Raw genomic sequence first — 26,042 nt, 5'->3', positions numbered from 1 at the left:
GGGAACCTTGAAATATTCCTATTAATAATTAATGTTCATTATTAATTCACTACCTGCCGTCACTTCTTCCCATAATCAGATCAATTCAATAGAATTTTATTTATTCACTTTATTTTATTCTTCACTTTGAGGTGCTTTATATTTATATGTACAATAATACAGAGAAAACACCAATGATCAGGCAGCTCACTATGAACAAGTGCTTGGCAACACCAGGAAGAACTCTCCAGCAGAATCAGGCCAAGCTGCCATGGCTGGTTTGGGAAGGATGTGAGGAGGACAGGACAAAAGGCATACTGTGGAGAAGTTACAGGCAAGACAGCACAAATTATAATCAAATTTTCTTCTTCTTTCTTTAATTCTTTATTAAATCTTTATGGAAAGCAGTGTGAAGAAACTACTACTGCTACACTTACAGCTTTCAAGTGTTAGAAGTTACATGTCAAATAAAGCATCAGAAAAAGTCCCTTTGATAGTGTCGTCACAGAGGGTTAATAAGAGACTGTAACATCTATTTTACAGTTTTATTTAACAATTTGAACTAAAGTCCTTTAGCTAATAACCCATTTGTATTTGTAAAGGCTAAGCTTACGCTTGAAGCCACTGAGGTGTTTCTTGGCAGGGGTGACGCGATGTCACTGGTGTGCATTAACTTATTAAACTTGATACAGTCCAATAACTCCAGCCATACTTATCTTGTCCTTTAGATTCTTTATTCCAACATGATTTAACATAACAGTGCAGCGGTCACAAACTGTTTGCTTCCTCGCAATCAACAACACACCTGGCGTTAATTATGTGCGTCTACCTTTAATACAATCACCATACAAACAAAAAACACAAACGTGACCACTAGCAGCATGCATAAGATAACAACCCCAAAAAAATCACTCCTACAGTATTGTCACATTATAATACATCCAGTGAGGGACACAAATAAGCAAGCAAATTCATTATGAAAACAGAAAAAAGGCATGGCAGTCTCAGAACACCGGTGGTCCCCTTTGAGACAGGAGTTAAGACATACAGGCTGATGTATTTTATTGAAAAATATTAAAATAAATGGAGTATTTCACCAGGCTCAGGATCCCAATTTCCAAAACACATTCTGATTTGGCAGCAAAAGGTGTTTGTATGAAATTACAGCTTAATGATATTTGGAAACCTCTCTTTATTAGCAAGTAATATCATTTGAACACGATCTTTGGTATTATTTAAAGACAAAAAAACCATTATTATTTAGTATATTACTGATCAATCACGAATTACAAAATAACTACTCTAACTAAGACAAACAGCAGGAAACTTTTATGGAACTTTGGCAGGAGTTGGTGCAATGTCTGACTTTTTCAATAGGGGCTGCTGCATCCATGCTTCCATGCTTTCAATTCACTACTGAGGCGATCGTGGCTCAGGGGGTTGGGAATCACATCTGTAACCGGAAGGTCGCCGGTTCGATCCCTGGCCTCTCTGTCCTGGTCGTTGTGTCCTTGGGCAAGACACTTTACCCTACTTGCCTACTGGTGTTGGCCAGAGGGGCCGATGGCGCGATATGGCAGCCTCGCTTCTGTCAGTCTGCCCCAGGGCAGCTGTGGCTACAACTGTAGCTTGCCTCCACCAGTGTGTGAGAGTGAATGAATAGTGGCATTGTAAAGTGCTTTAGGTGCCTTGAAAAGCGCTATATAAATCCAATCTATTATTATTACTGGTGCAGGGCTGCAGTTGATACAAAGTTAAGCAATTTTTGTGTCTGTTCACAAAAACTGAATCATATCAGCTTAACTCAGAGAAACACAACATACTGATGTTGACTGTAAAGCTTTAAGTGGAAAAAGACAGAGAAGCAATATGTTGATCTTGGAATAACTGGAGCATCTTTGTTTTTTTGTAACAGTCTAAATTTTGCCTAACAGGGGGAGAGAAACAGAGGAATCAGGGTTGGACCTTAACCTAAATCCAGGATAAAGCGGTTCAGTAAATGTGGTGTTGAAGGTGTGGAGGTGGATCAAAATGTTAGAGACTCTGTAGAAGGACAGAGTGCCAGCAGGACAGTCCACATACACTGCTACTCTGTTAGTAACAGACGAGAAGCATGAAGAAGAAGAGATGCGCATGTGCCGCTTACTGTGCCACACAGAGTAACCACTGTCAGAGCACCTCAGACTCCAAGATTGATCATTTGATCCAAACCCACAGTCTGTTATGTGTCCTTTCCTTCTGATTCCTCTGTAACTCACTGATATTTCAATGTCTCCTCTCCACTCGACCTCCCAGTAACAGCGACCAGTCAGAGGATCTGTGCAGAGCAGCTGAGGACAGTCATTAAATCTGTCTGGATGATCAGGATATGACTGATTCTCCACCACACGTTTCACCTTCCTGTTGTTTTCAGAGAGTTTAAGTTCTCTGTTTACTGTGTTTGTGTCGATTGTGAGTTGACAGGAATCTGATGGAGAGAACAAACACAATCCAGTTCCAGTTATTGATCCATCATCTGTTCATTGATTGACACTTTGATAATGACTCCTGACATCAGAGATGTGAATGAGTCATGTGACAGTTTGAAGATGGTTGAATGTTTTCATGAATCACATTAAAAACACACTTACACTTCCTCAGACCTGGTCTCAACCATTGTTCTCCAGCAGGCTCCAGAATGACCCTGAAAGGAGGAGGGGGGTCAGACCAGCACAGTCTCTTTCAGCATGCACACATGGACATTACACACATTTTTAAGGAATGTAAGTTGTTCTTTAATATAAACTTACATTTAAAATGTTAAAAATAAATAATTTAGAAAATAAAAAAACTTCTGAACTGTTACAAAATAGAAAAATTCATACCAGTTCAGTCTGTTTTATTATGTACAAATGGCCATAACTCTGTTGATTTTTTTATATTAATAACCAGTTTTTTCCAAGTTTGTCCCCTACTATCCAACAACAAAATTCAGATGTAGAAGAAGGGCTTCAAATCACTTTCTCTATGAGTTAAGAATAGCAACAACAGTTTTTCTTGTCGTGTTCAGAGTGCATAACAAATGAACCAATTAAGTGTAATCTGAATATATAGACTAGACATAATGAGCCAGCTTTATTGTATACGAGAGATGTGCAAAGCAGCCGGTATTTATATTTGTTGAGGGGGGGAAAGTATTTGTATTTGTATCCGAGTAAAGTTCAAAATAGGTATAAAAATCCATTTTTTTGTGTTACACTTCAAATAAACATTATAGTGTAAGTATTCTTTAATTACATCCATTATAATAATTATGGATATGCAGTATTAGTTGATGTTTTTCCATAAATCCAGCAATGAACATGTAACATAATTGAAGTGAAAATAACATAACAGCCATGGCCTCATCCAGGGTTAAACCAACAACTAATAAAATACCATTGCAAACATTATGAAGCCCCCCACCACCACCACCACCACCTGTCCTTGTTGGAGGATGCTGAACAGACAGCGAAACTGACTCGCAGGGGCAGAACATGGTTATGATGATGAATTGGTGCTTGTGGGGGGGTTGGCAGACCGTATCAAGAGTGGATGCTTTAAGAGCATGTGATTATCCATGGCAGAGGTTGACAGATGTTTGATATTTCTGCGTCTGCTGATTTGACTTTTGCACACATATCACTTTGGTTTCTTCTGCAGCACTGACTGTAATATGCTTCCACACAGAACTTGAGTTTTTTTGCCTGGTGGAGGACCAAGAGATGGCTCAGCAGCAGCCACACTCTTTTCTATTTGGTTGCCCAAATCCATGTGGGGAGTTTCAGCTAAGTTAACGAGTGACGCGAAGCTATGCTAAGGTTAACTGGCCTATAGCCTATATCTTGCTGTCTGCAAAAGACAAAGTAACTTAAACGTACCATGCAACTCGCGTAAGTGCATACAATTTGACACAACTACACAAGCATTGTTTTAACCTTTTTAACCAAACGTTAACGTTACTCTGTCAACGGCCTTTTGTCTAAATTACCGAACTAACAGAGCTACGTAAACAGAGCAAACATGAGACCACCCGACCCGACTGCAGACGTCAATAATGCAGTGTAATGGAATAATCTACTGATCTTCGCAAAAGTTATAAACTGCCTCCAGAACCCAGGTGAGGTACAAAAAAATCTATTCAACAAAAATAGTGATGCAGTTCAGTCTTTTTTTGCTCAGCCGAGCCTTCTCTGTTGCTGTGTGGAGCAGCCAGTGTCAGTCACCTCTTTCACACGTCACCCACATGCACTGCGGTCTTATAAGGAAACTCAGATTTTTGATTTAAAGTTTTCCCTTGTTCCTGAATACAAATATATATTTTAAAGTATTTGTTCGAAATAAATATTTGTAAAAAACACGTTATTTGTGCCTTTCTGAATACTGTATTCGGGTTCGGCTCCACCCCTACTGTATACCCATCATTTTTAGTTTCTTAACAGCTTATTGAATTTGGGGCTATCAAAGAGGGACATGGTGTAAAACACCCTGGACAGATTACCACACATGCACAGAACTAACACAGAGTTACACTATCATATCCACATCTACAGTCAAGACTATTCCACTGTCCTGCCTGTGGCTGCACCAGGCCTCTCCATACCTGAGAGTTTCCCATCTCCGCTGCTTCAGCTGCTTCACTCCTCCCTCTCCTGGATGGTTGTACCTCAGGTCCAGCTCTCTCAGATGAGAAGGGTTGGCGCTAATAGCTAAGGCTAGAGAAATGCAGCCTTCCTCTCTGATCAGACAGCCTGACAGTCTGCACAGAACATCAGAAGACAGACACTTTTAGGGCACTAATCTAACACTAGGGTGTTTCAACTGTCTAATTGTAAACTATCCATATCAGGCTTTTGTCACTCAAAATTCACTGTGGTTCACATTTTTGTCTTTGATTTGCATTTTCTATACATGCAACATATTCATGCTGAATGAGCAATAAATATTCCTGTGAAAATTTAAGATTAGTTTACAATAATGCAAAAAAAGGAAAACCAAACAAAACACAGGAGGTAATGTATGTAGCTAAATTACAGTAAGTCCTGTTCTTTGATTTGGTTTTGTAGTGTGGCTTGTAGCATAAGTAACTACATAAATGCAACCACAAAGGTCGCAAAGAGAAACAAGGTTTAATTTTTTGTTTTTAAAAGGACATACGTTAATAGATTCACACAGTTTCTTTTTGCCACATTTCCTTGTGCTAAGGAGAATAACACGTTCACTTAAAATGGACGATATTCAAGTTTCAAGTATTTAAAAAAATAGTATCATTAATCTTAGATCAGCTGCTTTTGTTATGCAGTTTTGTCTGCCACTAGCTACTGGGTCCCTTGAATCTTCAGCTAAAATTGAAGTACATATCAGTATTGAATTCCCCAGATGTTACTATTAATTTAACCCAGTTAGATTACATCAAGGACTGTGCAATATCTGGGAAAAACAAAACAACAACAAAAAAACAAAAACGGAACCTCTCCTCATTTCTTATTGTTCAAGGATGGAAAAAAAAGTTAATATGAGTAAGACCAGATAAGATATTTTAAAATAAATGGCTTTTATTTAAAGAAGCTAAATAATTTTTACCGAAGAGTGTTGAGTTTGCAGTGCAGACTCTTTAATCCAGAAGACAGGATCTTCACACCTGAATCCTTCAGGTTGTTGTTACTCAGGTCCAGTTCTCTCAATCTAGAGGATTGGGAGCTGAGAACTGAAGACAGAACTCTACAGCTTCTCTCTGAGACATTACAGGCACATAGTCTGAAGAGACAGTAATGACAAGCTCTGAAATGGTTTGCATCATCCTTATCTAATAGACACTTCGAAATTCATATTAACAACTGCATGTCCTCGTCAGCACTTCTTGAGGACTTCTTGAACCAGTTATGTAATAATTAGATCTGCCAGGGAGGTTATGGTTTTGGTAGTGTTTGTGTGCATGCATTCATGTCATTTTGTCTGTAAACATGATGGGTTGAAAACGTTTGAATCAATACCGATAAAACTTTGCAGGGGTATAATGTGTGGCCATATTAACAGCCCCCAAGGTTTTCAAGATCAACTTAATGATTTATTGGTTGAAAATTGACAAAAAGTAATATAACTCAGAAACTATGATTCTTATAGGTCTAGTAGGTATTATCAACATATGGTAAATGGCCTGTATTTGTATAGCGCTTTTCTAGTCCCTAAGGACCCCAAAGCGCTTTACACAACCTGTCATCCACCCATTCACACACTGGTGATGGTAAGCTACATTGTAGCCACAGCCACCCTGGGGCGCACTGACAGAGGCGAACATATAGAAATTTCCATATAAATTTTCAAATATCATATCACATTTGACCTATGACCTGTATAGGAATATATTCTACTTATGTATTAATCACATTATTTTATTGTATAATGCCTTGGTGCCACTGGATTTTAACATGTCTCACACTCATACAGTAAGACAAATGGTGGGGGTCTAGTAAGGAAGTTGGGGGAAGCAGACAACTCCACAGGAAGAATCTTTTGTCTCTTTGAGGACTCTGGGAGTTAGCAAGGGGGTGTGAACCATAAGGTGTGAAACAGCTGTGTACTGCCTTTTGTTCCTGAAGAAGGTATTTAACTGAGAGCCATGTTAGGCTCAGAGAGACTCTGCTGACCGTCTGCCCCGCGGTCATGCAGGCTCTCCACCAACTTGGTTTTCTGTTCTTTGTGTGTTTGGGTCAGTCCATATGCAGGTAATATCAAATCATCTGAAAGTTTTATTATTTTTGACTAAAATCTGAATTTTGAATATCATGTCTCTAAGACCATCTAGTCTCATTTCTTTCATTTAAGAAACATTGCAAAAATCAAACCTTTACTGATGATATGGAACTTTTAGTAGTCACTACTATAATTTTCTCCTGTCTCAATTTTGGCTCTCTCAGTCCTCCTTTGCCTGGCTTCAGTTGGTCAAGAACACAGCACGTATAATGCTTAAAACAGCACGTATAATGCTTAAAACACTGGCTTTCAGTGAAATTCAGAATGTGTTTTAAAATTGTATTAATCACATACAGAGCCAGGTTCCTGCTTATATAGCAGAGCTGCTGGGACCGTATTCCAGCAGTCACCTTCTCAGATCGTCCAATTAGTGTCTCACTGTGTAATCGACCATGTATACCTGTGTGGTTTTATCCAAACTGTGAAGAACCTTTATATGTGTGTATTTTGAAAGTGCCACACAAATGAAATTATTACTAATAAGTGTGATCATTTTCATTTCCGTCAGTTTCTAAAGATGATAGTGTATTTAATGGTAACTTACAGAGCGTAGTTGGAGGCTTTGACCACAGGCAACAGACTTAAAAGGCCTTCTCCTGAAGCAGAGTATTTCTTTAAGTCAAACTTATCCAGGTGTTTTTCTGATGACAATAAAATGAAGACCAAAGCTGACCACTGGGCAGAGGAAAATTTATCTGTGGAGAGACTTCCTGAACTCAGGGACTGTTGAATTTCCTTCATAAGAGAACGATCATTCAGTTCATTCAAACAGTGAAAGAGATTAAAGATTCTCTCCTGATCAGGATTCTCCCCAATCTTCTGCTTGATGTACTGCACTACTTCCTGATTGATTCGTGAGCTACGTTTTCTTTGTGTCAGCGGGCCTTGTAGGAGAGTCTGATTGGAATGTAGTGAAATACCCAGGAGGAAGCGAAGGAACAAGTCCAGGTGTCCATTTGGACTCTGTAAGGACTTGTCCACAGCACTCTTGTAGAAATGTGCCCCAGTTTGTTGTTCTTCCAGCAGATTGACTCCAGAGTTGATGAAAGTCAGATGGACATGAAGAGCAGCCAGAAACTCCTGAACACTCAGATGGACAAAGCAGAACACCCTATTCTGGTACAGTCCTCTCTCCTCTTTAAAGATCTGTGTGAACACTCCTGAGTACACTGAGGCTGCTCTGATATCGATGCCACACTCTGTCAGGTCTGATTCATAGAAGATCAGATTTCCTTTTTGCAGCTGCTCAAAAGCCAGTTTTCCCAGAGACTCAATCATCTTCCTGCTCTCTGGACTCCAGTGTTGATCTGTCTCAGCTCCTCCATCATACTTGACCTTCTTCACTTTGACCTGAATCACCAAGAAGTGGATGTACATTTCAGTCAGAGTCTTAGGCAACTCTCGCCTCTTTCTGGTTTCTAGCATATTCTCCAGAACTGTAGCAGTGATCCAGCAGAAGACTGGGATGTGGCACATGATGTGGAGGCTTCGTGATGTCTTGATGTGGGAGATTACCCTATTGGCTTTTTTCTTATCTTTGTATCGCTTTCTGAAGTACTCATTCTTATGTGGGTCAGTAAATCCTCTGACCTCTGTCACCATGTCAACACACTCAGCAGGCACCTGATTGGCTGCTGCAGGTCGTGTGGTTATCCAGAGGCGAGAAGTGGGAAGCAGATGCCCTCTGATGAGGTTTATCAGTATCGCATCCACGGAGGTGGACTTTCGAAGGTCAGTTAGGATTTTAGTTTTGTGGAAATCCAGAGGAGGTCGACACTCATCCAGACCATCAAAGATGAACACAACCTGGAAGTCTTCAAAGCTGCAGATTCCTGCTTCTTTGGTTTCAGTAAAGAAGAGATGAATAAGTTCCACCAAGCTGAACTTTTTCTCTTGTAGCACATTCAGCTCTCTGAAAGTGAATGGAAATATGAACTGGATGTCCTGATTGGTTTTGCATTCAGCCCAATCCAGAGTGAACTTCTGTGTTAACACTGTTTTCCCAATTCCAGCCACTCCCATTGTCAACACTGTCCTGATCGGTTCATCTCTTCCAGGTGGGCCTTTAAAGATGTCTTCTTGTCTGATTGTTATTTTTGTACTGTGCCATTTCCTGGATGCTGTTTCAATCTGTCTGACCTCATGTTCACGATTGACCTCTGTAGTCTCTCCCTCTGTGATGTAGAGCTCTGTGTAGATCTGATTCAGCAGGGTTGGGTTCCCTGCTTTAGGAATTCCCTCAAACACACACTGGAATTTCTTCTTCAGAGTAGATTTGAATTTGAGCTGACACTTCTCAAGTGCTGCTAACAGAAAAAAACAACACATAAAATTTTCTGACTAATATGGTTGGTTTATTTAATATAAATTCATAAAAAATTGTTAATTGTCTTGCCACATAGTGTTTCCCAGTGCCGAGTGCACTTTTCAATATCCTAATGCTTGAACAACGGGTTCATTATAGATAAACTCTGTTTAGTACAGTCACACCCCAGGTCTCACTGTTATTGCCTACATGATCATTGAAGTCTCCTAGTAGGACATTGTAGATTCCACCTGAGGCATGTTCCAGCACGCCAATAGAGCATTCCAAGAAGGCCAGGTGCTCTGATATGGGCAGAACTTTTTGCCATCAGAAACTGAATTTGAATAATTTATATTTGAATTTGCATTGCTAAGATTGAGTCTGATTTGCTCAACAATAGATAAAAAAAAAAGGCTTCTAAAACTGAATTAACCTAAATTTGAAATCCAGTGTGTTGGTTTGGAGATGATTGTCACTAAATTGAAACAGAATGAATTAATTTTCTTTGATTCAGTAAAAGGATTAGATGTTGCAATCCCTGATCCTTTTATTGAACCAAAGAAATTGTATTTTATCCTTTTTTTAAATTTAGCTCTTGAATATTGTTACATCCTGGGAGGCTGTGGGAGTGTGTGGGCGTGGTGTTGTCTTCTCTCTCTCCTCCTCCTTCGTTCTGGCCCCTCCCCTTGTCTCTCTCTGCCCCTGCCCTCTCCTTTAGGTCACACCTGCTGCTCATCTGCTCTCGTTACAACCAATTACCCTCAGGGGTGATATAAGCTGGAGAAGAGCAGTGTGGAGGAGGAAGGAGAGGTTTCTGGTGGTTTTCCCTCTGTGCTGGTCAGAGTGGGCTACTGACTTAGGTGTGGAACAGCCTGCTGCGTGTGACCAGCCTTCTGGTGTGTGACTCTGGTGTGTGAGTAGTGCTTAACTGAGCAGTGATTGCCCATGAGTGATGGCGGCCTTCATTAGTTTGTGTGGCCTGCCTGGATATTGTTTGTTAGCAGCGTTGCTGTCTCTTTCTGTTGAAGCCTTATTGTTGCTTTCTTTGTTGAGTGGTCATTACCACTTTGGGTTGACCTCCCTGATTTCTTATTAAAAAGCAGCGGTGCTGTCTCCTTTTGTTGTTGCCATTTGTAATTATTGAGGTGTTTGCCTACAATAAAGATCTCTTTTATATTAAATACCTCTGCCTGGCGTTCTTTTCATTCCACCTGGATCTAACTGTTACTGTCCCCCACCCTCATCGCCTAGCATTTAAGAGGGGACGTAACAAATATGTTCAGTTTCCCCTCTCACTTCTCAGTTGCAGTTCTGCCAGCTCTGCAGGCAGTCTGCTGGATGACCTCAATTCTACACCTGCTTCGAGACCCTCCAGATCTAGAAAACAAAGACTCATACATCAGGGTAGTTTTTGTTTATTACAGCTCTGCCTTCAATACTGTCATCCCACACAAACTCACTCAAAAGTTGGCAACACTCGGCCTACACCCCACCCTATGTGACTGGCTACAGGACTTTTTGACTGGCAGGCCGCAGTCCGTCAGGATCGGCAATAGGACTTAAGCCAGCATTATTACTAACACTGGCATTCCACAGGGTTGTGTCCTCAGTCCCTCCCATTCGTCATGCTCAATGACCAGCAGATAAACTCTCAGGTTGGTAATAAATATATTACCTCTATAAGAAAAAGCTTAATATAAACAAATTATAACCAAAACAGTTACTGTTGTGCTTTTGTGACTGTTAGCTAAAAACGCCAATTTAGGTTAGTTTGCCCTGGGTTCAGATTTGACAAACAAATATGATAGTTTGTTTCCAATAGAATTCCAAAGTTGTCAACTTGTACCCTCTCAGAGCCCCATATGCTTGCAGAGACCCTGACAGTAGAGAAGCTACTAACTCATCTGGATCACCTGATATGACTATCACTGAAACGGCAAATTGTGTGGAAAAAAACAAAACAAAACACTTCTCATTCTCCAAACATTTGGCCACAGCTGTAGATTACACAATCAGTAATCTACAGCTAATTGTTAATAATTACATTTCTAAATTCTCTTTTTGCAGTTACAGATGAACAATATCTTATATTTTATTTAAATGGCTGCTTTGTCTTTGAACAGGTGAAGAATTTTCAAATTCAGTTTTGGAAGCTTTTAATCAAGTTGAGAAATTCAGATTCAATCTGAGCAATGCAAATTCAAATAAAAGTTATTCAAATTCAGTTTCTGATAGCCCAAAGTTCTGCCAGAACTCTGAGCTGTTACTGTGTAAGTTAGGATAATAGTCAATATCAATTCTTCAACCCAGTGGTTCAGGGAAACAACCTTTTCATCCATCAGGGAAAACAACAATATGCAGGAACCAATTGGGATGATATAAATATCCCAACTGCTCGTTTCTTTTCACAGAAGGTAATTCAAGAATGGACTGGACTCCACTTCTCCAGATAAATTTATAGTAATTTAAAAACCAAGTAAGGCACTCCATAAATATTTAAATGAAAACTGACCGAAGACAAACGACAAACGATTTACAATAGAAAAAGAAATGCATCATACTCTCACCGTTCAAGCAAACTGTGCAATGATAAAAATCATAACAGAAATATTTTTTTTCTCACCTAACCGAACAGATGGCCCAGAGGACAAACCTAGCTGACAGGAAACTGTAGGATCAATGGTTCGAAGGTGACTGATCATTATCCTGCAGGCTTTTTCTCCCTTTTTCTTCACGGTGTCAATGAAGTCACGTGCCTTGTCTGCTCTAGTTTGGTTAGTTTCCTGTATCCTTTCTTTCTCCAACTCATTCAAGACATTGTCTGTTACAAGGGCTTCAAGTAGCTGTGTGAAATTTTCTGCTGTCACCCTCTGCACAAACTGTGTTCGCATTCTGGCAAGCTCCTTCTCTGTGGAAAGAAAGAAATTGATGTGAGGATTTCAAATTTCTTTTCTTTTTCATTTTTTCTTAAAAAAGAAAGATGAAAGTTGATTGACCTTGAAATTTAATAACAAATACATCTAATTAGTGTAGTTCAGATAGCATAGACTTCCTAGTTAACTCAATATGAGTAGACTCTGCAAAATTCCAACCAAAGGTTGTCCACCAGCTCCCACAGATAAAAATATTCTATGTGTATGCTACTTCTCTCTGAGTACTGAAAATGAGCAAGTTTTAGAATTTTTGAAAAGTAAGCATGTAAAGATTGATATGAAAACCATAAGCATATTATATAAGAAGCTGCCCGTTTTTGTTCTTCTGTTTGTTTGTTTTATTTGGCTGAGACATAAATTTCACATTATTTTTTTAATCATGAAATATGTTTGGTTTAATGTTTAATATGTTTTATGGATTAGCCTTTGTTTTACTGTCTGAGCGTTTCTGCCAATGCTTTAATGTCATTCCTCTATATGGAGTTAAGCAGAGAGCTCTGTTGTGTTCGCTGGAAAAATCCTCTTTGTGATTCATGTTTGTTTGCCTTAATGACGTCTCTCCAAACATGCTGCTGAACTCGTACCTGCAGAGCGAGACGCTTGGTTTGGTGAATCCATGAGCTGCTGCTTTAAAGCCTTCTCCAGCTTTGCCCTTGGGAAACAACAACAACGACAACACAAAGAGAGAAAAAACCAGAGATTTTCAACATTTTGTTACATCTATGCATTTTATTTATCCATTTATTCATAATATAAACAATATATATTGCTTGTACTGAATTGCCACTTATTAAATGATTAGATCTAAACTTACCAAACCAAAAAAAATATATATTAGATTTAAGTACATTTTTCTTGGTATTTTGCTAATAAATCTGAACTAATACAAGTAGCATGTCATGTTTTTCTGCAAAAAAATCAGGCAGGAGAAGAAATTTGAATTTATTGTCCGTTTTAACCACTTTATGTTGCTCATACTCACAGGTAGGAATGGGTATCGTTTAGGTTTTATCCGATACCAGTACCAAACCGGTACTTTTGAAACGGTGCCGGTGCTTAAACGGTGCTCGAACCGGTGCTTAAAGAATGGAGAACACAAAATTGGTCCAAAAACCTCTCATGTTTAGCTGTTTTCTACTTTTTCTTTGGTCATTTTAGCCTTTTTGGCCAGGGTGAAGGGAGTATCTGCCATCAAACAAGAAGTCAGCCGCTTAACTACTACGGTGTTTGCTAGTTCACCTTGCATCCATTAATTTAATAACGTGGTTGGCCTACTCAATGTAAATTACACACGAACAACATTAAGCCACTCACTCAGAGAAGAACGGCTGCTGCTGCATCATCATCCGTCATCATTTCTGCTACACTGGCAGGGCTAGGGGCCAGGACTCTCCTCCTTCGGTTCTTGGGGGATGTTGCTAACTCCGCGTCCGATTACAGGCATCACACCCGCAGTAGATGTGCACGGTGTGAGGTCTCACAGCAAGCTATCAAATACGGTGCATTTCTCGACTTTTAACAAAATGCTATACGTCGCCAGGTGTAGTTAAAATGATTGGCTAGTATTCAAAGTGTATGACATCTCAGGGGGAAAAAAAGCACCGAAAGAAAGCACCGAAATGTGCGCTGCTTTTCGGTCTGGTTATACCGTTTATGTCAGAACCGATACCGGTACCCATCCCTACTCACAGGTGTAACAACTCTGAAGCAAACACAGCACCTCACATTCAGCATCCCTGCTGGACACATTTATTTATGCTTTTGCCATAAACTCACATCATCTTCTTTAACTAGACTACTGCTAACCTGACACGGATTCAGCTTTGCTAAAATAAAGACAGCTGTGATGTCTATAAGCATGGGAAAAGTGTCTTCATAGAGTGACTGGATTGTGCACTGCATAACAAGCACACTCAGTATTTTCCACAGTCAGCTCATAGTGGGATTATAGCATAGTGAACGTGACACTAACTCAGCCATGAACTGGTAGACCATGCGAATTCACAGAGCAGGTATGTTTCAGCATACCAAGACATTTAGGACAATTTCATCCTCACAACCTTGTGGTAGCAGTTTGGGGATGGCCCATTCCTGTTCCAGCATGTCTTCACACCAGTGCACAAAGCAAGGTCCACAAAGCCATGGATGAGCAAGTTTGTGGAAGACCTTGACCTGTATAGAGTCCTGACCTCAACCCAACAGAACATCTTTGAGAACTGTTACGAGCAAGGACTTGGTGACAGTGGGAAGGAAAAGGCACGTTTTAACACAAAGTAACAGTCAGACTCAGGGAGGGGAAGTCATCTGCTGTAGGTCCTAATAACGAAACTCGTACAGTAACAGACGCTTTGTGTTGAGATGTGGCATCTGCTCATGTGTGACTCAGCAAGTGGTTTCTGTTCAAACAAGTTAATAAATAGAATAGAATAGAATAGAATAGAATAGAATAGAATTCAACTTTATTGTCATTGCACATGCACAGGTACAGGGCAACGAAATGCAGTTTGCATCCATCCAGAAGTGCTTTAGTGATATAGATATATTACAATATATATTAGCGATAATATAGATATGTGAGTATATTACAGAAATGGGTCTATTATGGTATGTTATAATGTACACGGTATGAAGTATGTTGTGAATATTCTATAACTATAAGTATGTACAGGCTGTAGTGAGTACAAGCTATGTACAGGATATGAATATAAATATGAAAAACTATACAGAATATGAAATAAATAACTTTACAGAATCTGGGATATACAGCTATACAGAAATGGGAACTATGCAAGTTGTAAACAGTTGTAGGATTAAAAATTATCGAATGTACAGAATGATTATTTACACAGAGCTATACAGTAGTGCAGTTAAGATAAGTGAGGGTGTAGATAGTTTCTACAGAGGCTATATAAAGTGCTAGTGGTTGTGAGTGGTGGTTCAGTCCATGTTATTATTGTGTTTGAGGGTACAGTTGTCCATTGTGGGTGTGTGTATGTTCAGTCCATGAGTTTAACGTGGGTCAGATGTCAGGAGGCAGAGTTCAGGAGTCTGACAGCTGTGGGGAAGAAGCTGTTCCGTCAAGCGCAGTGCAGCATTCTTCCTGTGCTGATATGAATCATCATGTTCAACCAGTTGTCTGTTTCTGTCTTTCTTGCTCACCTTTATAACCGAAATCGTTTTAGCAACAAAGTCTTTATTTAATACACTTTGCATCTCCATCTTAAAATAGTTGCAGAGGCCACGTTAGTCTTCACGAGTCACAGCAAAAGCAACAAAAATGTCTTCTTCATCATCTTTTGGCTGCTCTCTTTAGGGGTCTTGACATTGGATCATCAGCCTCCATCTCACTCTATTCCTAGCTCGGTCACCGGTCCTGTCAGTGTCCTCTTTCACTACATCTATGAACCTCCTCTGACCTCCTACTCTTCAACATCGTTTGTACAGTACATCAACTATCCCTCCTTTGCACATGTCCAAACCATCTCAGCCTTGTCTCTCTGACTTTGTCTCCAATTCACTCAACCTGAGTTGGAAACAGTGATACCAACAAAACGACAGGAGGACAATGAAAAGAATCTGAGCACTGTGTCCAATCTGTCTCCACATCACAGCAGGTCTCACTTCTGCAAACCTTTCCGTTTCATTCTTTCTCTGATTCTTCTTTCACAAATCCCCCAGAGACATTCGTCTCCACCCTGTTTGTGCTCTCTTCTTCACAACTAAATTAAATCAAGTATTGCAAATATAAATATATATTTTTAAAACAAAAAACATTCAGTTCCAAACCCAAATTACACTGGTTCATCCAAAATAGAAATCCTGGCGTTTGCATGGATGAAAAATAGTCCCAAAGTGACAGCAACCAGCTCCAGGGTCGACAAGACTTTGTGGCAAAAGGAGGTTTGTGTTTAATATTTGTTTTCTGCTCTCATGCCTTTGCCGAGATATTCAGTTGCTCTTTATCGATTAGAAGAAAAAGATATACTGTATACAATGTGAAAATAGAATTTTCAACAAAAGAACAAAGGGCGCAGTTTGTTTCAAATTAGAGCTCACAGCCTCACACATGTGGGTCTGCAGCTTATTCTTCTGATCTAGTTGAAGTGGTAGAAAAGAAATAAAACGAGGACGCGTAAATCATTCCGAATATTTCCCGCGTTAAAAATATTTTTTCTGACCATTCTTATTGCAGACCTTCACACCGACCGCGTAATTTCACTGGACGATTTCTTTTTACCTTTATTTTTCGAAACAAACTCCATTTTCACGGTTTGTCGGATCCGCATAAACAGATCTGACCGATCGGATCACTGCATTTGGCAACAAGTGCGCTCATAGTTGAAATCGTGCACCTGTGCTGAGTCACATGGAAATGATAATACATTTTTAAAATCCCATTTTACCTCAAACACACAGCTGAACACCACTCCGGCCCATTTGGCTCTCTGAAACGATTTCTCTGCAGGCCTTTTCACACCTGACCAGGGCCGTGCAGAGAGGTTTAAAGGGGCGGGTGCTCAAAGTTAAAAAGGGGCACATTGAACCAGGCTGAATAACAACAACACACATTCATCAAGAATCTAATATGGGAAGGGCAGGGCTGTGTTGATCTGAGACTGTAGACATTAAAAAGTCCATAGGAGAGATGGTAGCTGATTAAACAAGTGTCATGAGATAATAACAAAATGCAAAGATTGGTGACAGCGCTTGGAACCATAAGGCAACGAAAAACTGTGAGAAATAATTTAGGCTCTGCCTGTGAATCACTCTTTGCTTCTCTTCTTCCTTCCTTCCCATCATTTCATATATCACTCTCCACTTGCTGTCTATGTGAGAACAAGGCACAACTTGCTATTGCAATAAACTATAATCTAATTATCCACACCTAACAACTCCAGCACTTAATCTAAAATAAAATGATGACAGAAAAATGTTATAGCACTGCCTTTAGTAGCCTCATACAGCTCCTACTGTTTCCTCCTCATGTCCTTACCAGCCATGTCTGGACAATGTTATGTCATGAGTAATATTTTTTTAAATCCAGCTAAATAAAACACACACATGCACGCACACACAGTGACATTTTAGACCTTCTTCAGAGTACTGTATATACTATGGGCATCTCGGTGCTGATCCAGAATCCTTACATTATTATTTATTACTAGAGCTACAATAATAAAGCAATGAGGAGGGGGAAGTAATAAATATGAAATAATGTCATTATGATGATTCCATTTGTTTCACTATCCACTCTGTGCAGGGGCAAAGCTTATTACATTTTTAAACTGTAGAGATACAATAATTTTACTGCTGTAAAATCCAAATTTTGTCTTATTTAAAATATAAATCTAATATAATCTGCTTTTTTAAAAATATATTATAATTATAATAATGCATAATTATGTGGACATGCACATTAGACCGTTTTTTAGTGAAATATAATCCCTCCAGAAAGGCAGGAAAAGCCGGAAACTTACTTTAAAACTAAATATGTTCTAAATACTTTAAAACTAAATTTGTTCCCTAAAACGGTGACAGAGCTACAGACCCATGACAGCCTTACACAGGTAGCCAGCAGCTGTGACCGGTGTTCCAGATCTACTGGCGTTTAGATCAACTGGCGTTGGTCGAACAGATGTGTGGCAGTCTTGCGTTTCAGTAGCTCCTACCGACAAACCAGCAAAAAAACGCCAAATGTGTCACCTGTGACACTTGTGAGGTTGTCTCAAACACACTCCGTCAGTCTTGATGCTGTTGAACAACAAAATGTTTAAAAATGTGGCGAGTTTACCTGGTGATATCCTCATGCGCGACGCGATCGCGAAAACAGCAAACAAGTAACACCACGCCGATGTTGTTCACAGGACAGCAAGAGTAAACGATCGGGAGACTCTTGTCGTCGTTATCGTTCCCCTCGCACGGTTTATTTCTCCGAATTCAGCGTTTTTGCTTCACAACTACAGCGTGCTGTTTACTTTGTGCACTAACATGGAGTCGAGTCAACCAGCGCCACCTCTGGCCAAGTGCCACAGCCTACAGCCAGATCAACCTGTGACACATCTGCACCACGTTTGAATTCGTGTCATGCACATTTGTACCTTTCAATTGTGTCTGTTTGTGCGTTATGCAAATAAACCTTTGAAATGAATGAAATGATATCATGTATTTATTATCAGCCTACATTTGTACAAAATTCCAAATTATATACACAAAGTCATAGAAATCACCACTCCAATTGGTCATCATGATTTTGATATTCTCTTTTTCCATAACAATGAAATACACCTTGGACAAATATGACACATCAATATTTCATTAGTGTTGTCACATCACATCCTGTAAGCATCGTCTGTCTGTGTCTTTTCCCTGAAAATGAATATTTCCAGCCAATATAGGCAATTCATCAACATGGCTGGAGTTATATACAGTCTGTATAAGTGTGGTTAATCTAATGAACATTTGTAAGGAGACGGCAGTTACTGTGAATTCACAGTGATTAGTAATAAACAGCCAGTGAGAGTGAGTGGATATGACTGTTCCCACCACTAACACATGACCATAGCCCACTACTAGATTAACTTGTGACACATCTGCACCTGCTGCTATGATCACATTGAGTAGAGGCTGAGTGGCTGCACTTACCCCTGGTACATCCAAATCTACCCACAAACATGTTGAAAGATGCAATGCCAGCAATGTGGATTGTCAACACTAAAAACAATCAGTAAGCAAAGACAACAGGGATCACTTTTTTCTGTTTATTTAGCACCCACAACATTTGTAGTCGCCTTCTGCACAGGGGAAGTCCACACACACCGTGTGGTACCACTTTCCACAGAAGGTGCGATCTGCAAGATTGAATGAGATTGTCAGAGTCATTGTCTGGCTGTTTATTACTAATCACTGTGTAACTGCTGTACATTCACAGTAACTGCCATCTCCTTATAAATGTTTATTAGATTGACCACACTTATGCAGACTGTATATCACAACCAACTCTAACATGTTTGTTTGCAGAGGGAAGACACAGACAGACTACGCTAACGACATGTGATGTTACAACACTGGTGAAATATTAGTGTGTTCACGACATTTTTCGTATGGGCAAAAGTATTGATATCAGGATGGTGATTCTTATGTGTATGTCATTTGGCATTTTGTACAAATGTAGGCTGATAATAAATACATGATATCATTTCATTCATTTCAAAGGTTTATTTGCATGACGCACAAACAGACACAATTGAAAGGTACAAATGTGCATGACACGAATTCAAACGTGGTGCAGATGTGTGTCACCAGTTGATCTGGCTGTAGGCTGTGGCACTTGGCCAGAGGTGGCGCTGGTTGACTCGACTCCATGTTAGTGCACAAAGTAAACAGCACGCTGTAGTTGTGAAGCAAAAACGCTGAATTCGGAGAAATAAACCGTGCGAGGGGAACGATAACGACGACAAGAGTCTCCCGATCGTTTACTCTTGCTGTCCTGTGAACAACATCGGCGTGGTGTTACTTGTTTGCTGTTTTCGCGATCGCGTCGCGCATGAGGATATCACCAGGTAAACTCGCCACATTTTTAAACATTTTGTTGTTCAACAGCATCAAGACTGACGGAGTGTGTTTGAGACAACCTCACAAGTGTCACAGGTGACACATTTGGCGTTTTTTTGCTGGTTTGTCGGTAGGAGCTACTGAAACGCAAGACTGCCACACATCTGTTCGACCAACGCCAGTTGATCTAAACGCCAGTAGATCTGGAATAGGCCTGGGTATCGTCACTGATTTCTAGAATCGATTCAATTCCGATTCACAAGGTCCCGAATCGATTCGATCCACGATTCGATTTAATTCGATTCGATTCGATTCAATTTAAATCTGGGAAATTTTGACAGTCAGAAATATAATTCAGATCAGTACATTTACATATTTTTGTATCTATAAAAAGGAAGCTGACACTCGCAAGACTTTATCCAAGCTGTGAGCATCACAGCAGATGCCTTTGTGTCAAAGTAGCTGAAGATAAAACACAGAAAAACATGTAGGTGATTTTCCTGGCCTGGGATTTTATAAAAAATATTCTGCAGTACATCAAAAACGAAAGAAAACCATTAATTAATGAACATTACCTCTGACGTTACAGCGGTTTTATTAGAGACACGGCTAAGCATTTTGCATTTTGAATAATTTTAAAAAGTTTAAATTTGTTCAGTATTGAACAGCATAAATGAGGTTTTCTTTTCGGAAGAATGTAAAAGGGAAAAAAACAGCGGCCGACAGCGCTGTAAGCAACAGTAGACTTGTGCGTAACAAGCAAGCGAATAATGAAGAAAGCAAAACTGTTCGAGAGAGAGAGAGAGAGCTGCGCATCGCAATGGAAGCAAAACAGTAAAAGAGTGAATTCATGACGATGTTTATGTGAAGCGTTTGGATCTTCTTTTGCTGCTGGTTCGGTCAATATTGTTTGGAGAGAGATCAAACTAACAGCCTTAGAATCAGCGCATAAAGGGCGTGAACACAAAGCCGGATCAGCGAGCTGTCGGCTTTCACTTTCAGCCCCGACTGTGAGAAAGGCGACATCTAACTGATTCTGATCCGCGGGTCACGCCCTGTGTTTAAGTCTATGTGAAGAATCCCTGTACCTGCTCTCATTTACTGTTTGGTGGTTCTTGAAATTTTGTGAGATGTCACCAGAGATTCTGGCATTTCGGACAAAATAAATTTATATTAAAAAATCGATTCAGGATTTTAATGAATCGATTTTACGTTATCCAAGCCAGAATCGATTTTAATCGATGAATCGATTATAAAAACCCACCCCTAATCTGGAACACCGGACCGCTAAAAATGCGCGTGCTCTTTGTGAGCTCGTTCCCGGCTCGTAACCAGCGCGTTCTGCCGTCAAGGGCGAACAGACAGGACTCCGCACGCCCACACACATAAAAATAATAATAATAATAATTTTTTTTAAAGTTGCCTCAATAAAAGGGCACTTTGGGCACCCATCAGGAAAGGGGCGGGTGCTCAAGCCCCTCTAGCCCCTCTGCAGTGCGATTTTGTTCAAGAACTAACCCTATTGGTTTAAGGCTTCTCACAAAAAGAAATAAATAAAATAAAAAACAAACAAACATTCAATTCCTTCTTTTTTTATCTTTTTTAATTTTTATTTTTGCAAGAGATGTCATGAGGCGTCCTCTGTCTTACGCGGAAACCACTCGCAGTTCCGGATTTGGGCGAGGAATTCAATTTCACAAAAGCTTTGGCTCTGATCTGTGACACGTTTGTTTAGGTTCAAACAAGAATCTGTAAAAGTGAAGTGGGCTGTTGCGATTCGTCAGAATGTGTCTGTGATTTTTTTTTTTTAATTTTAAAAATGCTTTCTTTAACAAATAACTCCCACGGGCAGCCGTCTGTCCATCTACAGTTCAGCTTGTGCCAAAAAGTCACTTCCGAAGTGTTTTTATGTCTGTCTTTACTTCTGTTACTAAATAGACTGAACATGATTAACGAAAGGGTTTTATATAAAATTAAGAAACTTTTTTAATATCTAAAAAATGTGCTTTATTTAACATTTTTAATATCAAAAATAATTTTTACCCTTTGATAAAAAGAAAAAGCCACTTTACCATAAACTAACTGCAGCTTTTGCAACAGGAATATTCTTCTGGCTCGTTTTTTTTGGCAAATACTACAGGTGGTCAGGGTTTCAATCACATTTTGCTGGGCTGTTGCTGTCTAAAGTTGAACTATTTTGTAGGAAGGATTTGTATGAAAATGAACGGTTTTTAGTATCATCCAAAGAGTGCGCATCTCCACAAGTTTGTGTGTTCTGTCTTTGCCTGATCTCTGTTCGTTTGTTTGCTTTAATGGAGTGAAACCCACACTCACCCGCAAACAGAAACCATCTCAGTAACCGGCAACGGTCACGGCCCACTCTAATGTGCCCCACTTCAGGGCGCACCGTCTCTTTCATCATCATCTTTCATCATTTCTTGTGTGTCTTTTTTTTTTTTTTTACTTTTACCAGCAAATGTTAAGCGGTAACCTCATCGAAAAGCTCACCTCTTTTAAATTGTTGCTTTTTTTCCCTTTTTTTTTTTTTAATTGTATCTCTGATAAAATCGTGATTGTGCCAAAACCCCTGGAGGCAAACTGTTGCCAAAGCCAGGTGTGTTTGACTTTATAAGACGGTTAAAGGCAACTTAACTCCAAGTAATAAAGCAGGATCTCAAAGCACTGCACTCAAACAACATAATATATTAAACATATAATAATATAAAACTAACTTTAAGTATGACGTATTTTTCTTATACTCTTTCTGACCACATGGCCCTTTAGAATAAAAGTCACAGAAACTTTCCAATAAAACACAAGCTGAACAACTCCAAACATTAATTAGATCAAGACGTAATTAACGAAAGAGAAAAATTAAGCTTACTGCTGATTCATACATTGAAGAAGAGAAAGAAGACTCTGCGCTCCACATCTGAAAGACTGAAAAGGCGCGTGAGCTGCTCAGGAGGCTGAACAGGCGGGAGGGGGGAGGAAACCACCCCGGTTCACCAACGATATTCTGCCCTCTCACGTCCCTCACTTTAATATAAGCAAACACGTTGGAGTGGAGCACAGCGCATAGATGCTGATAGATACCACAGTTGACTCTAGATTTGGATAAAATAAAACCGTCAAAGCAGCCAGTAGGCTTTTATTATGAAGGGCCAGAACCAGAAGCAAAGGCTTTTACATGCCATTTTTATGGAAATAAGAAGCATTCTTAGATTTTTTTTTCTAATCCAATTAAAGTTTGCCTAACAGGGGGAGAGAAAAATCAGACAGTGATAACACAACTAAACACAAAATACAGGTTATACATGAAGGCGCTTAATATTAACGGGAGGCGGAAAAATCCAAGCCTACACGGCACTGTGTGAAAAACATTGTTTGTTTTAATCTAATAACTGATTGGGCCACCCTTAACAGCAACAACTGCATTCAAGCACTTGTGATAACTGGCAAAGAGTCTTTTACAGCGCTGTGTAGGAATTTTGGACCACTCATCTTTGCAGATCAGATTCAGTCACATTGGAGGGTTTTCAAGATTCCAGTCAGAGCTTGATTGACTAGGCCACTTGATAACAAACACCTTCAGTTAGAAACTCCATGCTGTGTTTGCGCTATCTTTGTCTGATATTTAAATTTGCTTGATGAGATGATGTGAAGAACATGCAAAGAAAAGAAAAGAGCAAATCAGGAAGGGGACAGCGATTTTATGCAGTGGATCACAGAGATGGGATCGTATTTTGTACTGGCTTTTTGATACATAAGGACATTAAAATGGCAGGTACAACTGCACTGAGGAGCCACAAAGGTTTGCATTACAAAATTCATAAACATAATGAACCTCAAATTAGTCCAAAAATCACAAGAGGACAACATGAAAGCCTCACAAAATTTAAATTACAGACAGAAAGAGATGAATTACTATATGAAGGATGTTACAGTCTATCCAACAGGTGAACATAATGCATCATTTCGAGATATGAGGCAGAAAGAAGCCACTCAAAATTTCAGAAAGGTGAAAAAATACATTTAACATACGTTGACCCTTTGTTAGCACTTGAAACCAGGGGCGATTTTAGCCCATTTTTGGGGGTGCTGAAGCACTTGGTTGAGACGTAACATTTTAACAACAAAAGTATATTTACTTATATTTACCCCCCCCCCCCCCCCCCCCCCCCCCCAAAAAAAAAAAAAAAAAAAGAAGAATGGTTTGTTCCAGCTCTCCAGCACCGTTGCTGCCAGAGCGATGGTGGCTGAGACGCAGCGGAGCGGAGGTGTAAGTGCCTGGCTTAAAACAAGACATATTAACTGCATTTAACCTTCAGTTACTTTTTATATAGTTAGGTAGGCGTCAGGCCATGTTTCTTTTTAACTGAAAAACATTACACCAGGTAACCTGCAGTGTTGAAAACTTTTCCGACAATATTTGCTACCCTACAATCCGTCCTACTCTGTAGTAAAATCAGCGACATTTGACCGTCCTGTTGCTCCCATTGAAATATATACAGCCTATTTAAAATCTAAAACTTTAAATTGTCCGTAGCCTACTGTTGTTACCACTGTCCTGTTGGAAATGGATACTAACTAGCTGACTGACTGAATGCCCATTAACCTGATAACTCCTATTTTGTGTGTGTGTGTGTGTGTGTGTGTGTGTGTGTGTGTGTGTGTGTGTGTGTACACAGAGACAGCCAGGTTCATAATGGATATAAGGAAGTTTTTGTTTTTTTTTAAGAAAAGGAGCCACATTCAGGTAAAAGTGTAAAATCAAATGATCCATCAATCAAGAATAATGTTGGATCAGTGTTTCAATGTTTATATCTTTTATTAGATGTTCATGTGGTTTGGTTATTTGCCTTTTGGTTTAAAGTACACTGAGAGAGGACTTTTTGTTAGTGATCTTAATAGAATTTTTTTCATATTAATGTAATTTTTCATCTAATTGAATCTACTTGTGTATGATTGTCAGTCCAAAGAGGGGAGGTGTAAAGGTCCCGTTTTGTTTATTGATCTAAGCCTGAACAGCTACGCGTACTGTCCAGTAGAGCAGCGGTCCCCAACCCCCGGGCCTCGGACCAGTACCGGTCCGTGAGTCGTTTGGTACCGGGCCGCGAGAGTTGAGGCTCAGGTGTGAAATGTATGGTTTTCAAGGTTTTTATCGGTTTTCAGCGTTATTTTGTTATCGTTTTTATCGTTAACTCGGTTTTCCTGGGTCTTTTCATGTGTGTTATGAGTAAATCTTCTTTTTTTCGGTACCGGTACTCGTTTTATTTTGTTGTATTTATCCGCGACACCTTAAAGGCCGGTCCGTGAAAATATTGTCGGGCATAAACCGGTCCGTGGCGCAATAAAGGTTGGGGACCACTGCAGTAGAGGGCTCTGTTGCTTAGTTAGCGGCAAGCTGCACTTCCAGCTCAGACCGGTTTTGTGGCGCACATGTCCCAGTAGGCAGCTCTCAATGAAGCGCAAAGCAGCGTGATACCGGACTCTAGCGAAATTAACAATTTGCAGCCCTTGGAATGCGGAGCGAGGTACATGTTTTAAGTTGTATTTGTTTGCTTAATTGATATTTTGTTGTATTTTCTGCTTTATTTGAGTTCATATTTGTAATAAGCGTCTAAGAAAATGTATTTTGTGTTTCTGTTTAGTTTTCACGGTGCATTGGCGCACCTCAGCACTGTTAGATTCTGAATGAATCTCAAAGTAAAAATTACTGCACCCGTCGAGGCTCTCTCTATTTCTTCCTTGGTCCGAGGGACTGCTACAGGAGGAGAAAGTACAAGGTCAGAAAGATCCAGGTAAGAAAACAGACAGGGAACAGTGACAGGCAAAACAGAAACTGTTAAACTGACAAAGAGAAAAAACTGATTTCACACAATCTGGAAGTTGTGTCCTCCCTATATTAAAGCTGCTACACAGAATCTGCAAAACAAACTGGGTTGAAACATTTTTGACCCTCTTTAACAACATTCCAACAAAACATTATCATTGATTGCGGAGATTAAAATTAATGATATATTTTTATGTGGTTCAGCCACAACTCTACTGAAACCTCAGCCAGTAATAGGTCGGCCAACTTTTGGACCGTCCAGTTGTCTGTATGACTGCCGCTGTACGTACATCACATTTGCACACTATCAGAAAGTGCCAAATGGTGCCCTGGTGGAGTGAGGAGCTGTAAAGAGAAGCAGATGCTCTGTTTATATTCTAAAAATGTTTTAAGCTTGTTTCAAAGATTCTGTACTGCAGCTTTAAATGTTTTTTAAAAGCACACATACACTTATCAGTGTTTCTCAAACTTTTTACAGTGTGTACCACCTGATAAAAATGTCAAGCTCTCCTAAGTACCACTATGAAAGCATGAAAGTCATAAACCTTTAAACACAAAATTATTATTATTAAATTAGTAAAATTAGTATCTGCAGTAAAGATTTTTTCATACACTGAATACATTGTACCACAGGCAAAGTTGCCTCCATCTTAATAGTTTTTTATTA

At 39.6% G+C, this 26,042-nt stretch overlaps 1 protein-coding gene across 6 annotated transcripts; it reads right to left on the bottom strand.

Annotated features, from left to right (window-relative positions):
* Positions 1 to 385: 385 nt before the first annotated feature.
* On the bottom strand, positions 386 to 18,072 carry LOC308393299 (protein NLRC3-like). Of its 6 annotated transcripts, XM_080876965.1 has the most exons (9): positions 17,780 to 18,072; positions 17,552 to 17,653; positions 12,573 to 12,640; positions 11,679 to 11,963; positions 7,295 to 9,056; positions 5,581 to 5,754; positions 4,601 to 4,756; positions 2,610 to 2,662; positions 386 to 2,446 (listed from the first exon to the last, which is right to left on the bottom strand). In XM_080876965.1, the coding sequence occupies exons 3-9, from the start codon at positions 12,604 to 12,606 to the stop codon at positions 1,896 to 1,898; spliced, it is 3,015 nt and encodes a 1,004-aa protein (XP_080733091.1). In that variant the 5' UTR covers positions 12,607 to 12,640; positions 17,552 to 17,653; positions 17,780 to 18,072; the 3' UTR covers positions 386 to 1,895. The 6 variants fall into 6 exon arrangements, with proteins under 6 accessions (XP_080733091.1, XP_080733089.1, XP_080733088.1 ...); XM_080876963.1 differs by having other exon boundaries at positions 17,537 to 18,072; XM_080876962.1 differs by having other exon boundaries at positions 17,552 to 18,072.
* Between the last annotated feature and the right edge of the window lie 7,970 nt (positions 18,073 to 26,042).

Source organism: Rhamphochromis sp. 'chilingali', assembly GCF_963969265.1.
Source record: "Rhamphochromis sp. 'chilingali' genome assembly, chromosome: 3".
NCBI lineage: Eukaryota > Metazoa > Chordata > Actinopteri > Cichliformes > Cichlidae > Rhamphochromis > Rhamphochromis sp. 'chilingali'.
The sequence above is the reverse complement of the archived record's forward strand: the minus strand, read 5'-3'. Positions and strand labels throughout refer to the sequence as shown.